This window comes from Cebidichthys violaceus, unplaced genomic scaffold (genome assembly GCF_023349555.1).
Source record: "Cebidichthys violaceus isolate CVI_PGR_0920_01 unplaced genomic scaffold, fCebVio1.0.p SCAF_16, whole genome shotgun sequence".
Taxonomy (NCBI): Eukaryota; Metazoa; Chordata; class Actinopteri; order Perciformes; family Stichaeidae; genus Cebidichthys; species Cebidichthys violaceus.
In genome coordinates this window covers 7,331,844-7,358,322 of record NW_027176329.1, presented here as the reverse complement: position 1 = coordinate 7,358,322, position 26,479 = coordinate 7,331,844, and the positions used below count along the sequence as shown (strand labels likewise).

At 42.5% G+C, this 26,479-nt stretch overlaps 1 protein-coding gene across 4 annotated transcripts in view; it reads left to right on the top strand.

The window, feature by feature from the left end:
* Nucleotides 1-241: 241 nt before the first annotated feature.
* col16a1 (collagen, type XVI, alpha 1) overlaps nucleotides 242-26,479 on the top strand; it is a 65,305-nt gene continuing 39,067 nt past the window's right edge. For 3 of the 4 annotated variants that reach the window (XM_068710964.1, XM_068710962.1, XM_068710963.1), the window contains exons 1-8: nucleotides 243-612; nucleotides 5,554-5,668; nucleotides 14,269-14,337; nucleotides 14,426-14,543; nucleotides 20,063-20,186; nucleotides 20,883-21,164; nucleotides 22,054-22,134; nucleotides 24,241-24,309. In XM_068710964.1, coding sequence (XP_068567065.1) covers nucleotides 5,593-5,668; nucleotides 14,269-14,337; nucleotides 14,426-14,543; nucleotides 20,063-20,186; nucleotides 20,883-21,164; nucleotides 22,054-22,134; nucleotides 24,241-24,309 — 819 coding nt within the window. In that variant the 5' untranslated portion in view covers nucleotides 243-612; nucleotides 5,554-5,592. Of the gene's footprint in view, nucleotides 613-5,553; nucleotides 5,669-14,268; nucleotides 14,338-14,425; nucleotides 14,544-20,062; nucleotides 20,187-20,882; nucleotides 21,165-22,053; nucleotides 22,135-24,240; nucleotides 24,310-26,479 lie in introns of all 4 variants that reach the window. The other variant, XM_068710961.1, reaches the window with a different exon arrangement.

The following is a 26,479-nucleotide window of genomic DNA, read 5'->3' as shown; positions in this document are numbered from 1 at the left end:
TGGAGGGAGGATGAGGAGGTGAGGGTAGAGAGTAAGGAGAGGGTATGAGCTTGATAGAGAGATTAGAGAGATGCCCTGGGCTCATTTTCCAGTGCTGTGGACAAGGTGATGTCACTACACGTTTCACTGAGGGATCTCCCACAGAGAGGATGGGAGAGGAGGGAGGGAGGGAGGGAGGACGGAAGGGAGGGAGGGGGGGCAGGAAGGGATTTCGGGATGTAAATTATGATTAAGAGTTAAGAGACTGAGAGGAAAAAAAAGTAAGGAAGTAAGGAGAAACCAGAACGACACAGAGAAAGCAAAGGGAGAGTAGAAAAGGGAGAGAGGGAGATAGGACTTGTATTGTGCAGCAGTGGGAGAGAGAGAGAGAGAGAGAGAGAGAGAGAGAGAGAGAGAGAGGAGGGGAAAAGTTGGACACGGACGATCTTGCCCTAACTTTTGTCTTCTTTCCTTCCTCCGTGGAAGAAGCCTCCGGAAAATAAATCAACGGGACAAGCTGGATTACATTTGAATTGCATTAGCGTCGCCCCACACGATTTTTCCTGGATACACGTACGCATTTATTTCCGGATTAATGTGGTCGCGAGTTTGAGGATTTATCAATAGTTAAAGGTATGGATTGTGTCCACTTTTACGGGCGTGTTAGCGATGTTTGAAATGTGCAAAAGCGATGTCAGTTCTAAAGTAACGTCGCAGTAAAGACTGCAGTTTGTAAAGTATCTGTTTAGTGGAACTATATGCTGAAACTTTTGCAGTAGGTTCACAGCCTTGGATCAGGCGTAATAATATTAAGGCTACATCAGACGGCAATCTTATAGGCGCATTTCATAGCAGATGACAAAAACAACTGTAACATCTCAGCTGAGAGCTGTCCCTATGATAGCGATGCTGAAGAAAAGTGTCATGATTTAGTGGATCATTGAAGTTATATCTGCTGAGTAGGCTAGTACTTGCTCATACTTTTAAACCACAACTATGGTGTAGCTGCTGGCAAAAGTGATGCTGATTTTCCCCTCATATCCTAAGCAGGCCTCAATACAACACATTATGGGCTGAGTTGTTACTGTGAATGTTTGTGGCTTGCGTCCAACCCCTGTGGCATGGAAAAGCTTCTGAGCTGAACAGTTTCTGGATCTGCGGCATGCATTTTATTTAAGCTAAATAATGTCTTGAGCATATAGCACTGCACTGGTTTGAGACCAGTGTCCAAAATCTAATTTGCCTCTACCTGAGGGGGGGAAGGAACACGAAGGAGGAAGCTTGAATGCCACAGTCACATCTGTTTTCTTCATCACTCAGCCATCCCATGTGTGCTGGCTTTTGCATCCTGCCTGCGCACCCATCTTAAAAGTTTTCTGTGAGTCCCCCCCACCCCCCACCCCCCCCATGCAAAATGTGGAACAGCTCAGAGTTGCATGTATTTAATTTGCCAGACAGCTGCCTCTTGAAACAAAGAAAGATTTATTTCTCTGATCAGAGGTTTCCATCGCCAGGAAAGCTTCCCCCCTGCACTAACAGGTTCTACTTCTTCTTTAGACCCTGGGGAATATAACCCTGTAAACATTACAAATTGTTGTCCTTGAATCCTACAAGCCATTGTGTTGCTCACTTAACCTGCTGCAGAGTGAACAGGCCGTCCACTTGACTCTTTGCTTATTCAAGTTTGCAGTGATGTAAACATTAAGCAGAAATGGTCAGCCTTCAGCCGGTCATCGGCCTGCTGAAGGCTGACTAAACCATGCATAGCATGGGCTGGAGGCCAACCAGTTCATGCCATCAGAGTAGGCGTCATATTACATCGTAACTTTTGAAAGTGGACCAAAACGGTCCATGGCAGTGAAACTTTGAGGCATCCCTGAGCAGAGTGAGGGTTGCATGCATCAACACTCCTTTTTTTCCCCACAATCTGCAACTGTGCTGGCCTGTTTCTCAGTCACAGATATTCAAGTAAAGGCCCTGAACATAATCCAGTATGTAAGGCTAGTAAAAACTTGCCTCAGTCTCCTTTGTGTGTCATCCAGCTTGAGATATTGCCTTTGCTAGTTTGCAAGTCTTTTAACACTTCCTGGTCTGTTGATATCTGGAGTATCTATCAACTCCTCAGGGCATCTTTAGTTACTTTTATTCACTCCAAGTTCCCCGTTGTAACAGGCCTGCAATGCACTCTCAGGTTTGGGCTGAAGTGCATCAAAAAAATGTCAAGAGCCGTGAGTGTACATGTACATGTTGTTGTGTTCATCATGACATATCAGCATTACAGTAAAGAGAAGCTTCTGTTGGTCACAAAACATTTGATGACAGAATGACCCGAACGAAGGCCACAAGCTGAAACATGCTAGTCTAAACAATATTCACCCCATTAAAAAACATTTGACAGAAATGTATTGATTCTTCTGTCAAAAATAATTTTAGGATTACCTGATAAAATGGCAGCATATTGACGGAACATTCACCTGCCTTTTTTTTTTTTTTTTGCCAAACTAGCAGCATGGCTCTTGGGAGTGCCAGTCTATCGAGCCACCGCTTTGGTCCAGTCAGAAATTTGTCAACAGCCATTTGATATATTGAGATGACATTTTGTCCAGACATTTGTGGTCCCCAGAGGATGAATCCTAATAACTTCTGTGATTCCGTAACATTTCCTATAGCGCCATCAGCAGGTCAAAGTTCTGACTTATCCTGTGAAATATCGCAACAGCTTCTAAAAATGTCCCAGAGACATGCATGGTTTCCAGAGAATGAGCCTACTGACTCAAGAGATCCTCTGACTTTTCCTGCAAAACTCATCACCTTTCCATCAGAATTGGCTGTACTTAGTGTTAAGTTGTAATTGGCAGTTAGCATGCTAACATAAAGATGGTGAATATGGTATATATTCCATTCAACTTCTAGTGGACTTTCCTGCACATCCTCTGCTAAGAGAGGACTTTTTCTGGAGGATTCAGTCAGGGTCACAATAAAAAGGTCTGAGCGGGAGGTTGTTTTCAATGCACAGCACCTAAACCACTCTTGACTGTGTGTGTTTGTGTGTGATGATATGATGGAGCAGGGGAGATTGGAAACAGATAACCTGTTAGCGAGCTGTCCATCAATCTTCTTGCTACAGAATGCTGGGAGAGACAGCTGGAAAGGCAGTGAACCCACACATTTTACATGACCGACACATTTATGCTGGGTTCTCCCATTAAAACAGATGGAAAGTAGTCTAAACAGTGGGCTACTGGTGCACTGCTATTTAATCATCCGTGTCTGGGTGGCTAATAAGCAATTCTCCTGTCAGGCCATAGAGAGGACATGTTTCATTTAACTCTGTCAAAGTGTGTTCCTCTAAACAGGCTTGTGTTGGGGCTGTTTTTCCATCTTTAAGTGGTGGCAATGATGATGAAATGTGTGACAACAGAAATCGCGTAGCATTAAGCACAACTGACCTTTGTTATCGGACAATATCAGTACCGTTTTTTTCCCCGTGTATTCAAACCATAAAATGTACTGGAATCTGTATTTGTACTGGAAATAGAAAATAGGCAATAGGTCTGAACCTCGTACCGAAATGACCCCAAGAAATACTGAGCATGCCTGTATCTTCAAGGGAGACGCGTTGTTGTCGCTGAAAAAAAGAAAATGTCCAAGCTGAAATGATGAGGCGATGTGTTTTGATTGTCGATGTTGGTCACCAATTGACTGTCTGCCTGTGCTTTTCTTCAGGCTTTTAATGCTGGAAGACTTTCAAATTTGTCATTGTTTTCCTTCCTGTATTGGCTTCATATTCAGTGACCCGATCACTCGCAGGCCTGCTTTCCGGGCTCATGGCCAGCCCAGCGGCCAAGCCCAGTGGCCTAACCCCACATTGCCGTTATCTGCTGTAGCCAGCTGGGTGGCCCGTGAAGCTGCAGATGGAATGCGGAGAGAGACGGAGAAAGAGAAACATCCATAGCAATACATATTAGGAAGCCTATTAAATTGTTTTGGGTTATGGCCAGATAATAATAGCAATGAGCTGTAACTTTTCCCTCAGCCTATGTTCTCTGGACTGTGATGCATTATGTATTATGTACTGTGTGAACTTTTTTATTATTGCAATCATGTGGCATGAAGCCTATAATAATGGCTGCAGCTTTAAAGTGCTCACACTCAGCCGTCTAAGGCATTAATTAACTTTCCACCCATCCAACTGCAGGGGAAAACTTTATTTTTTTAAAAATCTATAATTCTGTCAGTTTAGTTTGCAACTACTTTTGTATAAACAGTGTCCATGTTGTCAACAGTTGTGCACTCGGATAAATTGTGCCACATTATTATACAGTGTCTTGCTGAGATCTTGCTCTTGAAATGGTAACCTGGCATCTGGAAAACAAGGGAAGCAGCCACACCTCGAGTCAGCAGCCCCCAACATTGAATGCATAATTCACAATGTGGAACATGTCAAGCTGTCCTTGTTATTTCAGTACATAATTTGAAACACTGTCCTCCACCGCATTGTCTGTTAGCAGCAAGCTGCAGGCAGTCGGGTCAGGCTAGATAGAGGTGTCCTCAGTCGGGCAGGAACGCCACATTGTGCACCCCCCAGGGGAGCATGGGGGTCATTTCTCCCGGCAGACGGGACAGGTGTGTGTACAGACACACAGTCTGCTCGCCCGCCTGCCTTGAGGGCCCTGCTGTACCTGTAAACACTGAAGAGTTATGGGTCCCTACACACATGCTGAGGGCAAGTCCAGGTCACCTGGGATGTGTGGAGTGGGTGATGTTGGTGTGTAAATGTGTGTGCATTCTTGAGTGTGTTTATGAAAAGGGCTTGTAGGACGGGAGAGTGACTGTGGAGACCGAATATAACGATTGTCTAGATGTGGCACCTATTTTAATCTGTGCGTTTGTGTGTGTGTGTGTGTGTGTGTGTGTGTGTGTGTGTGTGTGTGTGTGTGTGTGTTTGTGTGCTTGTTGTTGGGCCACGTGGAAGCATCTGGTGCAACACAACCATGGCTCCAGTGGAATAGTCTCCAGATGTGTTTTGGCCCCACTGTGTGTTTGCCTGGGGACCAACCAGCCTGCACGCAAAATTCCATGCATGCATTTTGCTTTGTTGTCTTGGTATTTGTTTGCAGAATTCTTTCCCAGTTATGGTCACCTGTGTGTGTGTGTGTGTGTGTGTGTGTGTGTGTGTGTGTGTGTGTGTGTGTGTGTGTGTGTGTGTGTGTGTGTGTGTGTGTACACTTAAGTGCACTCTGACAGACAAATTCACATGCGTGTGTGTAGCAGCTGCCCAGTCAAAGGCCAACCAGATGGACAGGATAATGACTATGATCAGACTTTATAGAGTTACACTCCTTAATGAGGGACATTCTGGTTAATTCATATGCCACTAACAAAGGCCGCATCATACCACATAATTAACACATCAACTGTGACTGACTCATAAATATACATGAACGTCTATTTAGGAGTCAAGTATAATGTGCAGCTGTCAGCGAGTGAGCAGATTGGGTGGCATTCTGACAGAATGTATGAAGGATTTGACTTTTTTTTGACTTTCTCTTTTTCTGTTTGTTCATCCATCAGCTGGTGGCTGAGGTGAGGCGCTTTCTGTGGAGTGAAACCATGTGGCTTCTCTGGTCCGGTCTGACTCTGTTGGCACTCAGCTTTGGCTCATGTGACATGCTGACATCTGAGCAAGGTGAGTTTCTTCTGCTGGAGCTTTAAAAAATGTAAACTCCAGCAGTGGTTAAGCATGGTAAAAAATGTGAACTTGACGAAAGACTAAATCTTGCGTTAAAATAATGATTAGCTCGACACACCATCATTTGCCTTCATTCAGAGAGATAGATGAGAACACTCTCATATCTGTCCTTTAATGCCACAGCCAGCTGCCAGTTCACTCATCCTAGCCCTTGCGTTGTCTTAGGGGTCAAAAATGACCCGCCACTACGTTTAACAGCATAGGAAACCCCCTTAATGATATTTAACATGAGAAAAAGTCAAACATTGCCTTTGTTCATATTTCCATAAAAGCTGTACACCAACAGGGTACAAATCTTGTCTTAGGGGTCATTTTTGACCTGGCAGTTATAAAATCATTTTCATACTACAGAAACCATAAAAACACACCATACACACACACACACACACACACACACACACACACACACACACACACACACACACACACACACACACACACACACACACACACACATACATACACAATAAATTGAGATTACGTGTGCTACTGCTTGAACTCAGGGAAAACAAAAACTTTCTCGCGAATCTGCAGCATCTCTCCTCCACGACCCCACACCTGACTGAAGTTCGCAGACAAAATACAAACAAGATCAGAGAGAATAATCATTTCTTGAATGCATTGTTTACTAATGGGGAATGCAGTCAGATGCTATAAAGGTGCTGCAGATGACAGTACCCCCAGTACTCTCTTTACTGTAGCCATCAGTGCACGTTTCACTGCCCAGCAGGTCCTAGATCTGATTTATTCAGATGTCCAGGAGGAACAAGAGGACAGTGATTTAGAACAGGAAGAGGTTTCTGAAGAAGAAGATGGGGAAGAATATGACCCAGAGCATGATGAATCATCTTCAGATGAAGAAGAAATCGCCTAATTTGAAAGAGAGACATTTTTGTCAAAGAACAGAAAAATAACATGGTCCTGCTCACCAAATGACAACCAGGGCAGGATGGCAGCACAACATGTCATAAGGATGACCCCAGGGCCCACAAGACATGCAGTTGCCCAGGACATCGTCTCCACACTCAGCTTGTTCATCACACCAGCCATAGATTGACCTGCGTGCCTGCATCGGGCTGCTAATCTTAGCAGGTGTGTATAGGTCCCGAGGCGAGGCTGCATTTGTGATGCAGAGAGTGGAAGGGCGATTTTCTGTGCAACAATGCCACTGAAAGTCTTTCATACTTTCTCAAGAACGATAATAATAATCATAAGTCAAGACCTGCAAGGTGTGTGACAGACAAACTTGCGGCCATAAGAGAGGTCTGGGAGAAGTGGAATCCACTGATTAAACACAGTCTTTCTGCACTGTGAAGAGGAAACACCTAGATATTCACAAAGTTTGTGATGAATGACAGGTTGTTTCTTCATGCAAAATAGATTTGGGGTTTAAAATACAATCACACTGCTTTATTTTAGGGGTTTAGTGAAGGCGGGTCATTTTTGACCCCTAGGACAAGTAGTGTATACAGAAAGTTAAGACAACACAAGGGCTAGAATGAAAAATGCTAGCCTCTGTAACAACACCTGTCCACCAGTACCTTTTAAAAAGCGCTACATTAGCAACTAAGTGAGCTTTAGATGCATTGAGTCTCCACTGGTTGCATAGTCAAAGTCTTTACTCCAAGAAATAATCTGCAAAAATAAAGTAGCCACAATTTTGGTGTTTCTGGGGATTAAACAAATGAAATGTAACATGTTGGGTAGTGAGCTTTAGTGATACTAGTAGGCTGATTTTACCGTCAAATCGAACCAAGGCTAGCTGTTTATTTCTAATCCAGGCTTTACACTAACCTAAACTAACAAGCTGCTAGCTGTAACTTTATATTTACCGTACACATATAGCAGTATGAATCTTCTCATCTAACTCACGACAAGAAAACAGATATGCTCATTTTTAAAATAGTTGTCATCGACAAGGTAGCAGCTTATTGACCGCAGTTTGCTTTTGCTGCTGGATGCTGGCTATATTAACTCATCTTCACTTCCCTGCAGCACGTCTGGAACCACGAGCCAAGCAATCGGTCCTCTCCTATGGGGCACAAGTTTTGAATGGCCACACGTTGCGCCCGTTTGCAGCAATACCGGGAGCCAAGCAATAGGCCTGTTCAAACAGGCACACCGCAAACTGGCATGCCGCAAACTGGTGCTGCACTGTTCTTTTAAATGCTAAAAAGACAATAAAGTCCCAAAAACATTCTAACGGTTATAACTGAGACATATTTTCAATCTGATGGGGCCGAAAGCTACAATGAAAGCGGACTGTAATTACAGCTTGTGTGTTTCAAGCTAGTGGCTGTCGGTGACAGGGTGGTCAGGCTGTGGCAAGGAGGCGTGTGTGTTTACCATGTGCGGTTGTGAGTCATCAATCATTCTAAGTTTCTGTGAGCAGAGGTTTTAAGATTTTGAGCGTCTGTATGGAATTGGGAGAATGTTGAAATGTCAGTTTAATTGCCTTGTTGTTGGTGTGTTAGAGACTAGAGGCAGAGAGGTGAAGAACAATCTATTTTACCGTTGTGTTTTATTCATTTATTGCCTTCCCAACTGTCATCCTCCCTCACCACATTGTCAGTGTGTTGTCAGGGTCCAGCTCTGAGATATCACTTGGTGGGCCGAACAATCCTCCATAGCTTGTGGAGCTCTGAAGCGTGCTTTGTGAAGGAGGGGGTCCCTCTTGGGAGACCCAGAGCTTTTCAGATGAGACTGAGTCAGCTTGCAGCTCCCCTGAGCCATCGCCCCCAGTGGTGGGAAGAAAGTGCTTTCTCAAGTGCAGCTATAACACTTTGTCACAGCAAGCACCACACACACTTACACACGCACATATACACACATTCCTCTGACTCATCCAGATCTCTACTTACTGGTAATTTGCTGACATTACAGCAGGAAAGCAGGTTTAAGTAAAACTAGTGTTGAGGAGCTGGATGATTGTGCTGCAGTTCTGCGGTGCATCAGCCAGAGAGACTAGTCCCCATAGTTGAATTAAATTGCTGAGATTCCCTCCATTTGGGGAAGTGTTGCTGATATGGGGCTTTGTGTGCACCACATATCCTTCGCAGTCTGAAGTAATGGATTTGTGTATTGATTTGTTTTCACTCAGTTTCCCTCTGTCTGTGTCTGAGCTAAGTTGTATGTTTTCCGGTGCCAGTGAATTGTGGTTGTTATAAGCTCATTTGCACAAAATTGGAAGTTAGAGAAGACGAGCAGCAGAAGCAGACATATATATCACAGAGTCTGGTTAGAGGTATGCCTTATTGTTTGGGTTAGGATATAAATAATTAAAGTGAATATTCTAAACGCTGTGCTGTATTTGCTTCTACACTGAGAGTTATAGTATGTAGCCTCTTACTATTACTAAATACTGCATCCCTTCGTATAGATTCTAATATATATTTAAATGATATGAAAAGTGTGGGGTGAGAAATAATCGTGATGAGAAACTCTCAAATGTCTTGAATCATTTTATTAAACAGACATGCTAAGATGTCTTTGTCCCACAGGTGGTTTGGAGGTCTAACAATGCTTCAAGATTTTAGCAGAGTATATATGCTATATATTCTTATTAGTCTAGTTAAAAGTATATATTTATTCAACACCCTGATGCCATAGGCACATATAAGATAGTCACTGTACCCATACACCCTCACATCCTCTACCGCAGGTTTCAGCAGTCTGAGTGAGCAAACATTAGTAATGTGAGTGTTGTAGTTAGACTTCCAAAAATTCTATAATCCAATGTAAACCAATGAAATGGAGGCTGTCAGATTTGAGAGGAAGGGCAGATGAACGTGATTGTTTAAAAAAATGTGAGTTGGATTTTTCTGGCCCAGGCTATCACAGGCAGTCCCAGAACGTCACTAGAGAACTTGAGCAAAACACTTAAACTTGTCACATGCTTCATGGATGAACTTGTCCTGTTATGTCTCTACTTTCTGCTGAAAAAAAAGTCAATTGCAATAAAGTATCATTGAGTTACATCTCAAAACCACAGAGTACATAAAAACGACTAACAGGTGACAAATGTGATCAGTCAAAAACATGATAATGTTTGAAATGAATGTTGAACATTTTGACCTGACATGTCAGCAACCAGTTTCCTGTAAAGTGTATGTTGTCCTGTTCTCTGACGGTCTTATCCAGCCCCACTTACCAATATGTATATATTCACACTTTGCACATACAAACACACAGGTTTGCCAGACATCATGTCAAACAACCCAATCTAATTTGAGTAGTGCACAGCATGTACTCTCTAAATGATTGTTGTGAAAGGGTTGTCAATGTATGTCATGAGTCCAGTCTGTGTCTGTGTGAGCTTGTGAGAGTGTATTGAATGTGGGCCAGAGGCCTTCAAAGGGGAAAATAAGTGAGCTCATCCCTCTGAAGTCCAGTGTTTTAAGTCTTTCCACTCCTCTGTGCTGTCGTTTTATCTCTGGAAAAAACAGGAATGTTCTCTCTTGTCTGTCTCATTTGGCCGGGAAGAACAAGTGAGAAACACACTCTCCTTTATTTATAATCCAGTCAGTTTGTCATTTTACCCACACTTTAAGCTTACATAGGCTACAGTGAATCATTGGGTTGAATCATGAACTACACCACCCAGAATGCCCTTCTCCTACCATATGTTGCATGTGTTTAATAGTTTCGGGACTTGGATGAGTCCGACTTTCTGCTGATCAGCAGCCCAGTCCAATTATCTTGGAATGCCCCGTTGCAAAGCACATTCAATAACTACCATACCCTCTCTTATTGCAAACCACACATCAAACAGTCTGTGAGCACACTTGTGACCTCTTCTCCCTAATGAAAGTGCTCTGCCAAGTGCTCGCTGCTGCGGAAACAGTATTAAAACCCAGGGGCAGTCGGTTTCAGTAGCCCCCGGCCACAACAAGGCACTGTTTGATAAGGCCATACATATCTTGCAAGATGCAAAAAAAGGTCACACATCAGTTATTTTAGCAGGCAGACATTTTTAGAATGTCTGCCTGTGGCTGAAGTCATGTTTTTATTGATGCGTGTACCATAATCAAATCATCAATGCTTGCTGTTGTCTGCCACCTTTTCACTTGTACACTCTCCAAATGAAGTGTAAGTCTCTACATCAAAATGCAGGATTTCACTTCTGTAAAGACCCAAAATGTCCTGAATTTGTATCTTTGGCAAGGTGGAAACTTGGGGGAAGTCTCACAGCAATGTACTGCATGACTGCCAGTGTAGTATCATTACCTGCTTTGGCAAGAATCAAACACAAACCTATCAAAGAGGAAGTGAACCCAGCCAAGACCATCCAATCTCTTCAAGGCTACATGCAGCTGCTAGCAGGATCCTGGAGTGGCACTCATGCTATGTACTAATTAGCTTGTCAACAAGCAAACGCTTTCCTTTTGATCCCAGCTTGAGAGGAAATGGGGTTCAAGTTCTGCAGTGTGTCCTCTGCCAAACTGCCAAGTGCCTGAGTACGCAACAGTCCACTAAAATATCATCCATCCGCTGAGTGATGTAGAAATAGCTTGTGTATCCCGTGAAAGTGAGCAAAAGTCTCTAAACATTTAACCTGAATCACGGCTTTAAAAGCGGTAACAAATGTTTCAAAGTTGTTTGCTGATGTGATTTACCCACAACGCAAATGCCGCCTCAGCATCGTCTGGTTTTGTCATCTTCAGTTATGCTTCATCAGCCTTTAATGTATGTCAAATCTGCAGTAATTAATATTTTTTAATTAACAATGGATGAAGTGGCAATGTATAATGTGAGCAGGGTCGCTCATAGTGACTTTCCCTCCTTGGAAACTCTACGTCTTCTGCAGAGATGGCCTCATCTAAAAAAAACGGCACCAAAAGGCGGGTGGAGAAATTGGGGTGCACCTTAATTATGTAAAGCATGCTAAAATAGAGCTCAGACTTGTGAAAGTTGAGCCAGGTCTTACTGTAGAGCAGTTGACAAATTGAGCCTGAAATGTCCTAAAATGGCCACTGTTGAGACAACTCAGTCTTTAGGGTAAATGAACGGCTAATATAAAATGTTCACCTTCCTTCTTTCTGCTCTCGGTTCTTCCTCCTCTCTCCACCTTCGCCTGTCTGTGTGTTGCTTGACTTGTCATTGTGCCTTCCCCCTTCCCTCTAGCCAGGATTACTCCTCACAAAGCCTTCCTCGTGATTTTGTTCGATGGAAATTGGGAACAAAAACAAAACAGAAAAAAAAGACTAAGTAGCAACAAAAGGTAGATCTTACCGTCTCTTGATTGATTCAAAAAACCTGTGATGGCAGATGAAGATAAGCTCTTGATGTATGTGTGATCATGTTTTTTAAGGAAGGAGAGTCTTTGTGAGGCTGCAGAGTGTGCACATTTCAGAATGGACCCGTCAAGTTATAAATACAGCGTGTGTGTGTGTGTGTGTGTGTGTGTGTGTGTGTGTGTGTGTGTGTGTGTGTGTGTGTGTGTGTGTGTGTGTGTGTGTGTGTGTGTGTGTGTGTGTGTGTGTGTGTGTGTGTGTGCGTGCGCGCGTGTGTGTGAGAGAGAGAGAGAGAGAGAGAGCCAGAGTAAACGAAAAAAGGATGTTCTGTCAGACAGTGTATCAGGGAGTATCAGAGGGCTCAGAAGACTTGCTTGATGTTTCCTGTATTCTTCACTGTATCGGTTCCTTTGTTCAGAAGTCACATTCAATTCATACACTTTCTTGAGTTTTCATTTCAAGTTTCTCTTAACGTGTACTACAACACCACTGTTTGACATCTCTTATCCGCGACATGACTTGTACTTGCAGACAGCAACAAGAGAATGACACATTGCGCGGGCTGAAATGCGCTGTGCTTCGAAAACAGTTTTTGTTTTGAAACTGAGACGAGCAGAAGCTGCAGGGTGTCAACTGATGAACGTGATAGGAGGTGATGAAGCGCCGCAAGTGATTCAATTCTTTCTTGAGCCGGCCTGCGTGAAATTACTTTTCTGACTCGTAATTAAAGTCAGTTATGTTATTATTTAAGTAATTATATTAGGCTCCCTTCCTTTTGTTATGATGTGACTTCCAGTCTGGGTAAAGTTTAATTGTGGTTGGAAACATAGGCTGTGTGTTGCTGTTGCATGCTGCAAGGCAACTCAACATGCAGTGCAGTGTTTCATCAAAACCTCAAACCATAAATCCAGGAGACACATAAACTTTACTTATGTAGGTGAGCAGGGAGCAGCGAAGACCAACTTAATCGAGTCCCAAGTCAAGACCAGGTGCAGTTGGGTCAGATTCAAGACCAAGTCCAGAGAAAATCGAGTGCTGCTGAACACTGGAATAGGCAATAGTGTCTTTCCAATGCTAATCCTCAGCTCTCCTGCGTAACTGCGCACACAGCTTGGATAACAGCTCATTTTGGTTGATGCAGGCTAAATGTATAGTCAATTGAACAGACTAATTGTGACGAAGGTATTGAGCAAATGTATCAAAGTTATTAGTACATTACTGGGCCATAAAACATAATCGTTTGCATTACTCGTTACTGCTCATCCCTGTTGTAGACCTTGAAAAAGAAGAAAGCGTGACATCGGGTGTTGTATACTTGCCACTTGTAACTTCTTTTACAGTGGCAGTTGATGTTCTTTGATGTTCTTTAGCTTTCTGTCTGGACCCCCTAGTGGCAAGGAGTCCATATAGGCCTGTGCCAAGACTGCCTATGCATAGATCCTGCTCTGCGTTTGCAGCTTAAGTTAGAGCAAAAAAAATCAGTTAAACCAAGTTCTTGTACTTTTATGTTTTAAGATGCGGCATTGTACCAGGGTAAATTTAAAATGCTTTAGCAGAAGGCACACAGTAATGATTTAGAATATTACAGACAGCAACACAGCTCAAAGAAAATCATTTCTGGTTAATGCAGGGTACCACCTGCTTCCATATTCTCTGCAGTCCTTGTAAAAAAAAAAAAAAACTCTTTTTGAAAAACTGTGCCCTGTAGAACGTCTTGCTCGGGGCCTTGGTCCTTGGCCCCAAAGAGATCAATTAGCTGTGGATCACAGTGATTCACAGGGTCCTTGTCTACCTGTAAAAAAGTACAGTTTTTCTACACATCTCACGTCTTCCCTCTGTACTGAGGCAGGCTGCTCTGACAGGCACCACTTTTCTCTGTAACCTCCCCTGACAGGGTGAGAACATATCCATCAAACGTAGGCTATACCGCGACAGACAAGCTTGGTGCAAGACAACCTGTCAGATCGGGCTGTCTACCTCTCTCCACTGCTTTGCCCTCATTTCATCGCACCCTTTGTGTTTTACACCCTTGACTCTCTCAACCCCACCAACTCCTCTCGACATCTGTCTTCCAGATCAATATTTCTGTTTCTCACGTATGTTTGCAGTCGCTTCCTCGCTCTGACACAAAACTCTGTCCATTTCACCCAGCAGTAAGTGTGGAAGCTAACATTTAAAGATAAGACTGATGTGCTCTTCTTGATATTTCATGAATGCTTGATACATGTCAGGGGTTTTTGCTGTTTACACACCGCTACTTTTTTCCCCTACTTAACCCCCTGTGTCATCTGTTTGTCTCCACAGATGATCAATGCCCATCCTTGCAAGTGGATGAGTGGAAGTTCCCTCAGACGGCCAGGCACAATATCACAGGTGAAAAGACTATAGCTGAAATATGCGAACAGACATATTCTGCCAAGTTTTCTTCATGTGGGTGCTGATGAACATCATTTGTTGTCAGGTTTTAATCTGGTGAGGCGATTCTCCCTGCTCAAGAGTAAAGATGTCAAGAAGATCCGCAACCCTCGAGGACCGGTCATCCTACGCCTGGGCAAAACTGCACTCCTACGCCCCACTGAGTACGTTTACACTAACCCGCTGCCGCTTTTTCCGGCAACCTATAGACACAAACACAACTCACACTGGCACATTGTGTACAGCTTCAGGTGGTAGATAACTAGGATGTGAAATAAAGCACATCTTCTGCTGTATTTTCAGCTTTCTGTAAGCCTACGTCAACATGCTCTCTTTTCTCATGCCATGTCTGAACAAAGAAATAAGCAGAGAGACTGAATACCCAACGGCTAAGTAGCCTCTGAACTCTCACTCAACATGTCAGCGCTGTCCAATGGCTGTTGTGTAAAAAGCAGACAGTTGGCAAGCTGTACAGCATGGGTCAGCCTCTGATTGCATTTCCAGAAATACCACTTCTATTCCCTCACCACTGATACTGGCTTGTACAAGTGAACTCTTAACAGGCTTTTGGTTTTCCGGTTGCGACCGCATATACTTATTGTAACTAGTTTTCACATGAAATGTCTGGCTTATTTGCTCCAGCACAAACTATAGGAGTGATGCCTTAATTAGTAGGCATGGTGCAGTTGCCAGTAAATAAGTTACAAGGATATGAATTTAATAGCATCATTTTAGAGCCGTAGCTTGTTCTGAGCTTGTTTCTGGGCAAAGAGAAGCAGCAGCCATAAAATCCACCAGAGCACGGCTTCCCTGCACATTATTTCGCAGTATGACATGGTGTAATTATGCTTTCCTGGGTTTTCATTTTGTTATTACGCAGTAGTTGGTTGTAGATTTTGTTTGGAAATGTGTGACAAATGCTTATTAGGTTTGTGTGCTGGCTGTTTTTCAGTCCTCCTTTTTCTTTCATTTCCAGTTCTTGCAAATACTGAAAAAAAAAACGACGACTGAGCTTTTTACCCACCGATAAAGCAGTTTTTCAGGACTTGCCAATTGGGTCAGCCCAGAGTATTTTATCACTCTGTCCAGCACTGTAAGCTCCACTTTCTTAAAAAGCCTGACAAATCTGTCTACAAAACACTCTTTTTCGATTTTGTTCTAAAAGTGTTACATATATTGTTTGTCACAGGCTTAGAGAGTACTTGTCCTGAGGAAAAGAGGGGGGAAACACTCAAAAAATATCACTTCTCAGAAAATCAGCATCTTTGGAGCCAAAACCAAATCCAAGTTTTTGTTTTGCTGCTAACCATACAGAGAGAGGGCATCCTCTATTTTGGATTTTGTGATGGTGCAGCATTTATTGAGATGTGGATGCCATTGAGAACTCTGCTGCCAGTTTTCTCATTGAAGAATGTTACCTGGGTGACTTCATTTGAACAGAGAATAATCGATGTTAGCACATCAGCCTTGCCTGCCAGCAGCCTTTAATTGTGCTTCTTTGTACATAGAACTCCTTGTCTCCTATACATGTTCCTAAAAATGACTCAACAGAATTAGAGGAGATTCTTGAATTTAATTTTTTTTTGCATACCCTTATTCTTTTTTTGCCTTCTTGCCTCGCAGAAAAGTAGATACAAGTCTTTCTGCATCAGTTAGTCATAATGATCCCTTTTTTCCTTATTCGCTTAATTTTTTTGAACTTTTGCTTTCTCTAATTGCATTATATGTAAGTGCTTCACACATTTAGAAAAGAGCGGCGGCAGAGAACAGATGGGCCAGATGTAGTGGGGAAATAACCAGGTTAGAGGTTTAAATCCAGGCTATAGGTGAATGCATCAGAACAAACTCCATGCCTTTTCCCTCTCAGTAACAGTGTGTGTGTGTGTGTGTGTGTGTGTGTGTGTGTGTGTGTGTGTGTGTGTGTGTGTGTGTGTGTTAGTCTGCTTAAGTCTGTGTGTGTACAGTACGTATGCAGTTGCAGTATCACACATGAGATCCCCTCCCCCTCCACACACATCACCCTCTCACCCCGCCACCCGCCCCCATTTATTTGTCCGGCCCGAGAGTATATTGTATCGATTTCTGAAGCTGTATGGCTCCTATCCACCACAGACCCCCCGTCACTCAGGCAGCTTTTTAATTCATTGCCGGTTAGCTTGACTGAAGTGCAAGACGTGTGTGTAGTAATTGGAAAGCAGCGTTTTGCTTTGTATCAGAGGCTAATCCATTCAGCTAATCCAAGCTAACACAGATGAGTGACAGCCAGATGAAGCTCGACTCTCTCAGTTGTCTGCAGACAGTGAAATGGGCACCAGTCACAGCTGGTCACATGCATTTTAATTTCTGCAAAATATGATTTGATTGCTTTGGGCCTGTTTTCTTGTATGCAGCTAGAGTGTGTAGAAGAGATGGGAAGCAATTCTGTGATAATATGGCATGAGGCCACACTATTTCTGACAGAATTAAAATGCATTTGATGAATTTAACATGTTTTATCACAGAGCAAAAGTGGTAAAAACATTTTTTTTTGTTTACATATTAAGCATTTTGCTACTGTGTACTGTAAAATTATTTTTTATTTAAAGATCAACAGAATTAAATGCAACCAAAGATAATGAGTGGAGAGGTGATGGTACTGGTGCTCTTAAAATATCGCTGCGACCATGGAAAGATCATAAACGAGCCGACATGTAGGAGAGAAATTAAAGAAAAGAAAAAGAAAGGAATAGTGATTTTATTTTTAGAGAGCAAATGCAAATAACAGATTGGGGAGAGGCTCATGTACCTTTTTTACAAAAATATTTCAGCTTACAATGGCACAGCCACCAAAATCATCAACAAACTACAATACATCCAAAACTCAGCTGCCCGTCTGCTCTCCTGCACCAGAGATCACATGACCCCAGCCCTTCAAAACCTCCACTGGATCCCCATACAGCAAAGAATCCAGTTCAAGATTCTCCTCATTATATAAAAAAGCCCTTCATACCTTTCAGACCTCCTGCACCGACACACTCCCACCCGCAATCTCAGATCCGCCGACGCCAACCTCCTTCATCCCCCTACTCTGTCCAAGCATCGGACCAGGGGGGGCAGGGCCTTCTCCATTGCTGCCCCCTCCCCCAGCACCTCAGACAGTCTCCGTCACTCGCCACATCAAAACTGCACTTAAAACTCATCTATTTAAATCTGCTTTTAACCTGTGATGCTAGTTATGTACGTTTTTGTTTGTTATTGTTTGTATATTGTAATTGCTTTTATTGTTTCTGTTTTTTCCTTGTAAACATTTTGCTTTGGGCAGCCTTACAGAGCTACTAGCATGGCTGTAGACAAAGTCACCTTATTCAGTATTTAATAAGTGAATCAAATTCTGCTTAGAGCCTTCTGTCAGTGATGGTAATTGTGATATAAACCATTGAACTGCACCATCAGCAGTACAGACATTGCCATATCCCAAAATGTTTTACAATAGTTGTGAAGTATGTGCTGCTGTCTGCACAGTTATTTTTCTTCCTAAAGTTGTATACATATTCTTTTATAATACAAAAAAATAGAAGATAGCCATAGGGGGAAAAAATGTGGCCATTATAGCTTCTTTTACAGCGTCATCTCCTAGCTGTTTGAAGTTCCTTTCAGTGTGTATAAGACATTCAGAGATAGAAACCCTTTCCCCTGAATGCGATTGATTCCAGCTCAGTTAGAACCCGGTACAAGGGTGCTTATACACCTCTCCAGGTGATATTCCCATCCAAAGATCTGCTTTTTTTTAAACATTAGATTTCCTCTCCCCAACTTCCCCTGTGTTTCTCTGGCTTGCACTCACTTTCCTCTACTGCTCTCTTAAAAAAAAAAACCCTAAAAAAACAAGAGAAGCAGAAGTAACTTTCTTTCAGAGTTGGAAAAGGCTAGATCTGAATATGTCTGGCCCATACTGAGTGATTTATCTCCCCACTGCGTGTTTGTGTATACTGTACGTGTGTGTGTGTGTGTGTGTGTGTGTGTGTGTGTGTGTGTGTGTGTGTGTGTGTGTGTGAGGTGTATGTGTGTTTCTTCCCAGAACTCTGAATGTAAAAGGCTGTGGTGGAGTACTTTTTGCATTAAAAGTCAATACTTTGTGAGTGGTTTTGTGCCCTGCAGCTCATGTCACTAATCGACAGCAAAACAATCTCTGCTCTCTACATCGTTTTCTTTCTTTTCTTTGTCTTTCTGTCTCTCTCACGCACACTCTCTTTCCATCTCTACCTACATACTGTTCTGTTGAGAGCTACTTTTGCAAAGTTGTGCCATATTTTTCTCGTAAACCAATCGGAGTAGACTGGGGCTTAAAGAAACGGAGCATTTCAGACAGAGGCTGACTACACGTAAATGCAGACATGCAGAATGACATAAATAGAAATAGATAGTAGAAACCCCAAATATGTGTATGAATCCCACACCATACTTTTCTCCCCCTCTATGCTCTCTTTTTGTTTGCATACCCCCCCCCCCCCCCCCTCCCCTCTCTCTCTTTCTCTGAAGGTCTCCAGGTTGAATGTGTTTTCTTCCTCACCTTTTTTCCTACTCATCCTCTCTTTGTTTTGATGTCCTGTAGTTGGCTGTTTTCCCTTGGATCATCCCTTAGTCATAAATCACTGTCACCCCACTTCTAGGAGCGGGAAACCAGCTGCCAGCATCAACAATTGTGTGTGTGTGTGTGTGCAAAGAGAAAGAGAGGGCAAGTGAGGATATTTCAAAGTGTTCACCATCTCAGTGAGCATGCATTTCACATGACTTGTTTGTGGACCCTTCATCTCTCAATACATCTACACACATCCATGCAGTGAATATTTGTGTGTGCGTATTTGTGTGCTTAGATGCTCTTGACCAAGACTGATGGAGGAGGCTTGCTGGACTGCATCTGCTAAGAAAATGAATGCTACGGGGGTTACAGTACACACAGCTTTGTATTGTACTGCTGGCTGCATTCACAAATTCTAGGGAGAAATGCAAAAAGAAAGAAAATTGGGGGGGGGGGGTGCGTAGAAGCTCACACAGGAAACGGATTACTTTGTCATTTTACTCAGGCGGACATCAAAGACAGATATTTGACTTCAAAAGTTGTCCTAATCTAATTTGTCAAAATCTTAATTGCATGTTATGTTAGCTCCCTGGCTACCAACTGTGTTTATGTCAAGTGTGATAGATACTTAATCGTTCCAGAGTGAAATTAGTTTTCACAGCTTGCATATTCACATGAAAAATGTACAAATATACACAATAAATACATGGACACTGACATATACACACATAGCCATTCATGCTCCTACACCCGTACCTGTACAGACACATTGATTACATTTTAAAGTAACACGCCTAGCATTGTTCATTAATGTTTTATTAAGGGCTTCTATGTCTGAAGCAACAAAGGCAGGCCCCCACAGGTCCTCCTATCTGTAAGCAGAATAAATTGAAATCAAGAGTGATTTAAGGAGGCTGGAGCGGCGTCATTTGCCTGGTTAATGCCCACTGTGTTAAAGCTCTATGCTTTCAGTTTGTAACACAGGCTCAATGTTATAATGTGCAATCTCCAAGCCAAGATAACCCTCATGACATCCTCAGGAGTTCCCCAGAAACCTTCCTGTAATTAGCATCACCGTATGGAAGAGTGACATGTCCCTGCCCCTTCTGATCTTCTGTCTTCCAGTGAGGTGTTTCCTCATGGCCTTCCTGAGGAGTTCACCCTGATCTTCACTCTGGTGTTGAAGAAGGCCGCCCTGAGAGACACCATCTACCTCTTCCAGATATCTGATCAGCAGGGATACCCCCAGGTACAACTCACTCTTGTTTCCTGATTGCCGGTTTTATGCATCCCTGCATCCTTTTGCCCCGCCTCTTTTCCTCCATCACTCTTCCTCCCCTTCCTTCCTTGATTTCTTACCTTTTTATTCATCACACCTTTTGTCTACTCATTTCTCCTGTCTCTCATCTCTCTTTTGCATAGTCATCCACTTTCCCCTTCGATTTCTTTTCTCTCTTGACACCTTTTCAATTCTCTCCCCCTTTCATTACACCCGTCTTTTGTCCTCTCTTTATTTTTCATCTGATCCCCTCCCCGTCTCTCCGTTGCTCTTCCCTCCATCATCATCTTCTGCTCTCCTATCTCATTCACCTTCATTGTTATTCATGGTTGTTCCATGATGAAGCACTGGAGTCCCTCAGAGTCCCCATAATCACCAAGAGTCTGAGGCCAGATTTAAATACTCAATGTGTATGATGGATGAAGGCCAAGTCGCCTCATTAGGAGTGATTGATTGGCTGTACTGCCTGCGTGTGTAATTAATATGTCTTCGCCTTTACCTCATCTCTTCGACTGTGTTCTACAGCTTTGTTAGGCGGTAGCAGCATGTACTGTACCACTTTTTGTGGAAACCAGTACCAGTCTTTAGATACAGTTCATTGTTCTTGTGCATTGGCATACTTAACACATAGTCTGGTGTTTAATTAGCACCTGTGTCTAAACCCAGCTCTCTGTAGACTTCAACGGCCTCGATGGCACCCTGTCCCTTCGTGCCAGGGGCGTAGAGCCCTCAGCTGACCTGGTGAGCTGCGTTTTCACCGGGGAGGGGGTGGAGGCCCTGATGGACTTGCGCTGGCACAAGGTGGCCCTCAGCATGCAACGTGAAGCCGCCTCCCTCCATGTGGATTGCAACTCCATTGAGACCAAACCGCTGGAGCCCCGTGGAGTTTTGCCCACCGACGGACACACTTTGCTGGGCATCCGGGCTTCAGATGCTGGGCCTGTGCAGGTATGGAGAATATCTGTGTGCTTTTCATTAAATATGCAGTGTGTGACTGCCCTTGGCTATTGAGGAGCTTTTGATCTAGTTTAAGCTATGTAATGTAAATGTCATCGAAACTTAGTATTTGAAAGTGTGGTGACCTTTAGTCCTTCTCTGTGTGAAGAACAAACTCTTACTTATCTGTTTGAACCAAAATCCCTTATTCAGACCTGTACCATTGAAAATGGTTGGTAGTGATGCTGCATAATATAATTCAATAAACCTTTGGTATTGACAATTTACTAAACAGGCATTTTGCAGAACCCCTTGTTTACAGCAGGGTGGACAAAGTTAAGTATTTCTAATGAACCAACCACCCATGAAGGCCCTTTCTCTTCATGCATGTTGTGTGTGTAGTCACATTAGTGTGTGTGTGTGTGTGTGTGTGTGTGTGTGTGTGTGTGTGTGTGTGTGTGTGTGTGTGCATTTTAGAATGTAGGCTATGCCCCTGAAGTGTGGTTTTCTTTGAGGCAATCTCATTCAGTACTGATTAAAAAAAAAAGCGTGTGGTCTACCTGGGAGAATGTGCCTGAAGTGAGCCGGGACTATTAATGCTGATTAGATCCAGTAATCCAGGCACTTAGTTTGACGATCAATTAACCAGTCTAGTTACAAAGCAGGCAGGGTATTTTGCTAGCGCAGGGAGGAAGTGTTCAAACACACACACACACACGCATGTAAACCTTCGGATGAAGTGCTTTCCAAATACTTTATATAAATGATAATTTAATTGGCTCGTGGCCTTGCTCACTACCTCATTTAAACTTTATTTACATTATTAACCAAACAAAACAGAGGACCTATGAAGACCTGACTTGTTAATATATCAACCTCTTTGCCTCCCTCTCCTTCTTAGATGGACATTCAGCAGGTGATGCTGTATTGTGACCCCTCCCTCGCCATTCAGGAGGCTTGCTGTGATATACCTGGAGCACGGGTGAGAGTGGCAACATCATTAACTGATAAACTGTGATTCAAAATAAACAATGAATTGGTGTGGAGCGGAGACTTTTCACACCTTCTCTACACTGAATTATCTCCTGTATTGTCCTAAATATATACAAAATTATGAACCATTTAAAGGGTAAGTTAACATTTTTTGGGAAATGTTCTTTGCTTTCTGACAGTTAGATGAGACATTGTACATTGTTTTAACTTTAACTTTAATTTTATCTGAACACTAAATATCAAGCTTGAGCCAGCAGCTGGTTAGCCAGGCTAGCCGTTCTCCTTGTTTCTACTTCACAAACTTCAACTTTGTATTTAATTTATATAAGACCAGTTTCCAGCTGATATTTGTCAACAAGTGGCATGAACCTTTTATGCCATCTTAAAGGTCACCCATTTTAACCAGTTTTGCTCACCCCTTGCCCCCCTCAAATGATTGTTTTAACCTCAGTCTTTACATGGGCATAAGGTGGAGCCACATCATTAGGGGAAAAGCCTGAGGTTTCAGGCTCACACAAATATTGGCTACAGTCACAGGCGCCTGGCACTCTTGAACTTCTTTCCTCTGTGAAACCTAGACCTGATTTAGTTATTTGCTAGAGGGTCACTGTGCAACAGCTTCAAGAAAGCTGAGTTTGCATTATCAGAATCAAATTAACTATAAACAGTCCCTGAATTTGCTCTGGAGGCGTATTCTTGTTATTGAGCAGCATGTTGTCTTCACAGTGTGTTATGTTTAACTATTTTGTTTCCAACTCATTACAGGTGAACAGAAAGAAGAATAAAACTTAGGTTTTGATATGCAGGGAGAGCACTTATTTTATATGACTCAATCAATCAATTAGGCTTCCACAGACATAATAAAGCCCGTCTATTAGTAAACACAATATTCTCCAGAAGCTTTTTTTTAACATAGGCTATTATGTATACAAATTGACTTGGGCTTAGAGTAATTCCATTGTGTGCAATTATGTCACATCAACTGCGGTTTGCCAATGTTGTTTGTACTAAAAGTGTGACTAAAAGGCTAATTGAAAGTATCACTTTCTTTCTCTTGCAGCCTCAGAAATACCATTTTCTACACTATGTATTTATTTTTCTCTTTCTTTCTCTTGCCTATTTACCTCTTCTCTTGATCTGTATTTTTGTGCAGTTATTGTTTTCAGGCTTCAGAGAAGTAGAAAACAGATTCATTGGACCTAAATACAACAGCATGTTTCTGTTAGACAGAGAAAAACAGAGCGAGTGATTCTTCTCTTCAGGTATGGGGAGAATTGCAAACAGCCAGTTCTGGAGTTTATTTTTAAGCTGATGGTATTTTTGTGCTCAGCCAACTTTTTGTCAGAATTCTCCAGGGTGTCTGTGCTTGCATGTCTGTGCGTGCATGTGTGTCTTCTTCATTACCAAATACATTTTTAAGAGAGATACAAATACGGTGAGAAGTTCCCTCAGAAGTTTGAAACTGTAGAGTCCTCTAGAGGGACGACTGACTGCTGTAGAATTGTTGATTAGAGGAAACCTCTTCTGCTTTGCTCAAGGCATTTGTGCTGCAGGGCTCCCTGCAAGCAGCATTTAAGTTTGAAATGAAAAGTGGAAGAGCATGTGTGCAGCTATGCACTGAAGGCACTCACTCATGCTCACACACACCCATGAATCCCTGAGCTTTGTGAAGGAGAGATAGAACTGCTTGTTGTCAATAGCTCTGACATTGTGATATGGCTGCTACAGTGCTTATGACATTACATGGTACAGAAATGAGACATTTTAGCTCAATATCACTGTGTTAAAGACTGTCTGGTTCTGTTCATCAAACCATTAATTAGATGTCATTATTTGGATTGAGCCGCTAGCATGGCCATAGACTCTTAGTCTTGTTTTACATACAGTCACAATTTGACTGTTTCCATTGTTCCTTGAAGAAGAGACTTTTTTCCTGAGAAAAATTTATATCTTGCAATATTTCAAATATTGGAATATACAGTAAAGCATAAAGCTAAATGAAGAAAGATTTAACTCTTGTACTTCAGGTCAGATTGTTGGAAATCACAATGTTCTTTTACCCTGTCTTAAATTTATGTCTATTGTATATTTGCAGTGCCCACCAGACGTTCCCAAGAGCCGCCGTGCTGCAGAGAATGACCTGTCGGAAAACACCTTTAACCAGGTAAATCAACAAATGCACACAGACATTTTACCAATGCAGAACGTATGTGGTCACACACAAACTCAGTATACATTACATTATTACGGTCATTTAACAGACGCTTTTATCCAAAGCGACTTACAATTCAGTATCTATCTACACACCGTAGACGCAGCTACGGGAGCAATTTTGGGGTTAAGTGTCTTGCTCAAGGACACATTGAGAGCAGGAGCTGGGGATCGAACCGCCGACCCTCTGATTGAAAGGCGGCCCTGCTCTCCACTTAGCCACGGTCACCCCATATACACACAATTACGCCATAATACAGTATTGTACGCTGAAAATACTGTTCACGTCTTATATTTCAGTTGTTGTAAAATCAATGACGAGCACTTAAAACCATTAACAAATAGAGAGAAGATGTTTAGGAATCTTCCATAAACACTTCCATCATGAATTATCACAAAGCATGGCTCCCATCAGGCACAGACATAACACATAGAGACACAGACAAAGACTTGGCCTCAAACAGCTTTGTTCTTGAGACGGTTAGAATTGTCCTGCTGATGCTGCTGCTGGCAAGCAAACACTGGTCTGTATGACTTTTGCCAAATAGCTTCGTAGTTCTTCCTTGCAACTCTGCTGTGGAAAACATGTTTTCTACTTGGCTTTAGTGCCTCTGAGTTTTATATAACTTCAGTTCAGTTAAGTCCGCTGGTAGCAATCTTTCACAGTGTCCAGGGGCAGTGTCGAATCCATGACGAATAGAGCCTTATGCAACGCATGGGTGGCGTTTCTCAACAAATTTCCATGGTGTTTTTTATGGCTGCTTCAATGCTGCGTGATACATGAAGTTCGTCCAGTATGACTTAAAGGCAATTTCTTTTTTGTTTCCACAGCTGCTTCTTTCATTATTCATATTAATGGGATCTATATCCAATTATCTATTCATTAGGGGCTGTTGTTTGTCTTGTGGGGAGAGCTGGTGTTAACTTAGAGCTCTGGCAGACTTAGGACACAGTAATCAATCCCATAGGTGGTTTCAGCCAGACACGGTTATAGTAACTCAGGCATGTTTTTATCTCTCTCTCTCTCTCTCTCACCTGTCAATCTTTCTCTCCTTCTCCTCTGCTATCAGTTACAGACTGACTGTTTTGATATGTGCATTATGATGTTTAGACTTATAGTCCATTATTCCGCGCCTGGTAATGTTTCCAACATCTTCCTTACAGATGTGTAAATGCAGCCCAGACTCATTTCTGTCCTCCTTTTTTTTGGATTTTTATATCTATGCCGTCTACTTTCTCTTTTGCCCTATATTTTACAACATGCGCAGACTAACTTGAGTGGCTTCTATTTTTATCGGTGTGTGAGCTTTTTACACAGTAAATGGCCAATGTAATCCAAGATTCCAGTGTGCAGGCCAGATGTTACTGAGTCATAGCACTGCTTTCATTAAACTAAGCCTCTCTGAGTGACAGCGTATTAAACTCTGCATACGTGGAATGTCAGGTGTTCTGTATATGAAAAGAGTAATGGACATTATTGGTATGAGCCCAGGTTAAGCTGAGGTCAGCTTTTGGTAAAATGTATATGCCTTTGTTAACCAAGTAACATACAGATATATGAAAGTCTGTTTACAGGTCTTCAGGGCTTCTACTAAATATGTGAACAAAGTTGTATTAACCCTTTTGTTACTCCGTTGGTCTCATAAAATTAGAATTGTCGTTGGTCCAGTTCCATTGTGAGTAAAGTAGGCGCCAGGTTTTGACAAGGAAGAATAATGTGTGGAATAAAATATATATATCTGTGGTTCTGCTGCATTGATATTGACTTTTTTTTAAGTGTTCATAGTAATTCTGATAATTGTACAGGAGTGCAATGTTAAGTACTCTTTTAAAGCAATAGTTCAATATTTTTTAGAGTTAGATTGCAAGATCGATACCACCTGCAGTGATGTTAAACAACCTGCTTTTGCCATTAACAGTCAAATCAGGTTTGGTGCAGAGGTGTGTGTATCTCATTGCTTGTGTCTGGGGTTTGGGTCACAGTAGTTACTGCCTCCTGAGGTGTGACAAATCTCACCCACACTGTCCATTTCTCAACTTCCAGCACTGTAAACGTCTTTTTTTCTTTTCTTGCTTTCAGCCCAGCTCCCAACTGAAAGGTCATCTGATCCTCAGAGGACCCA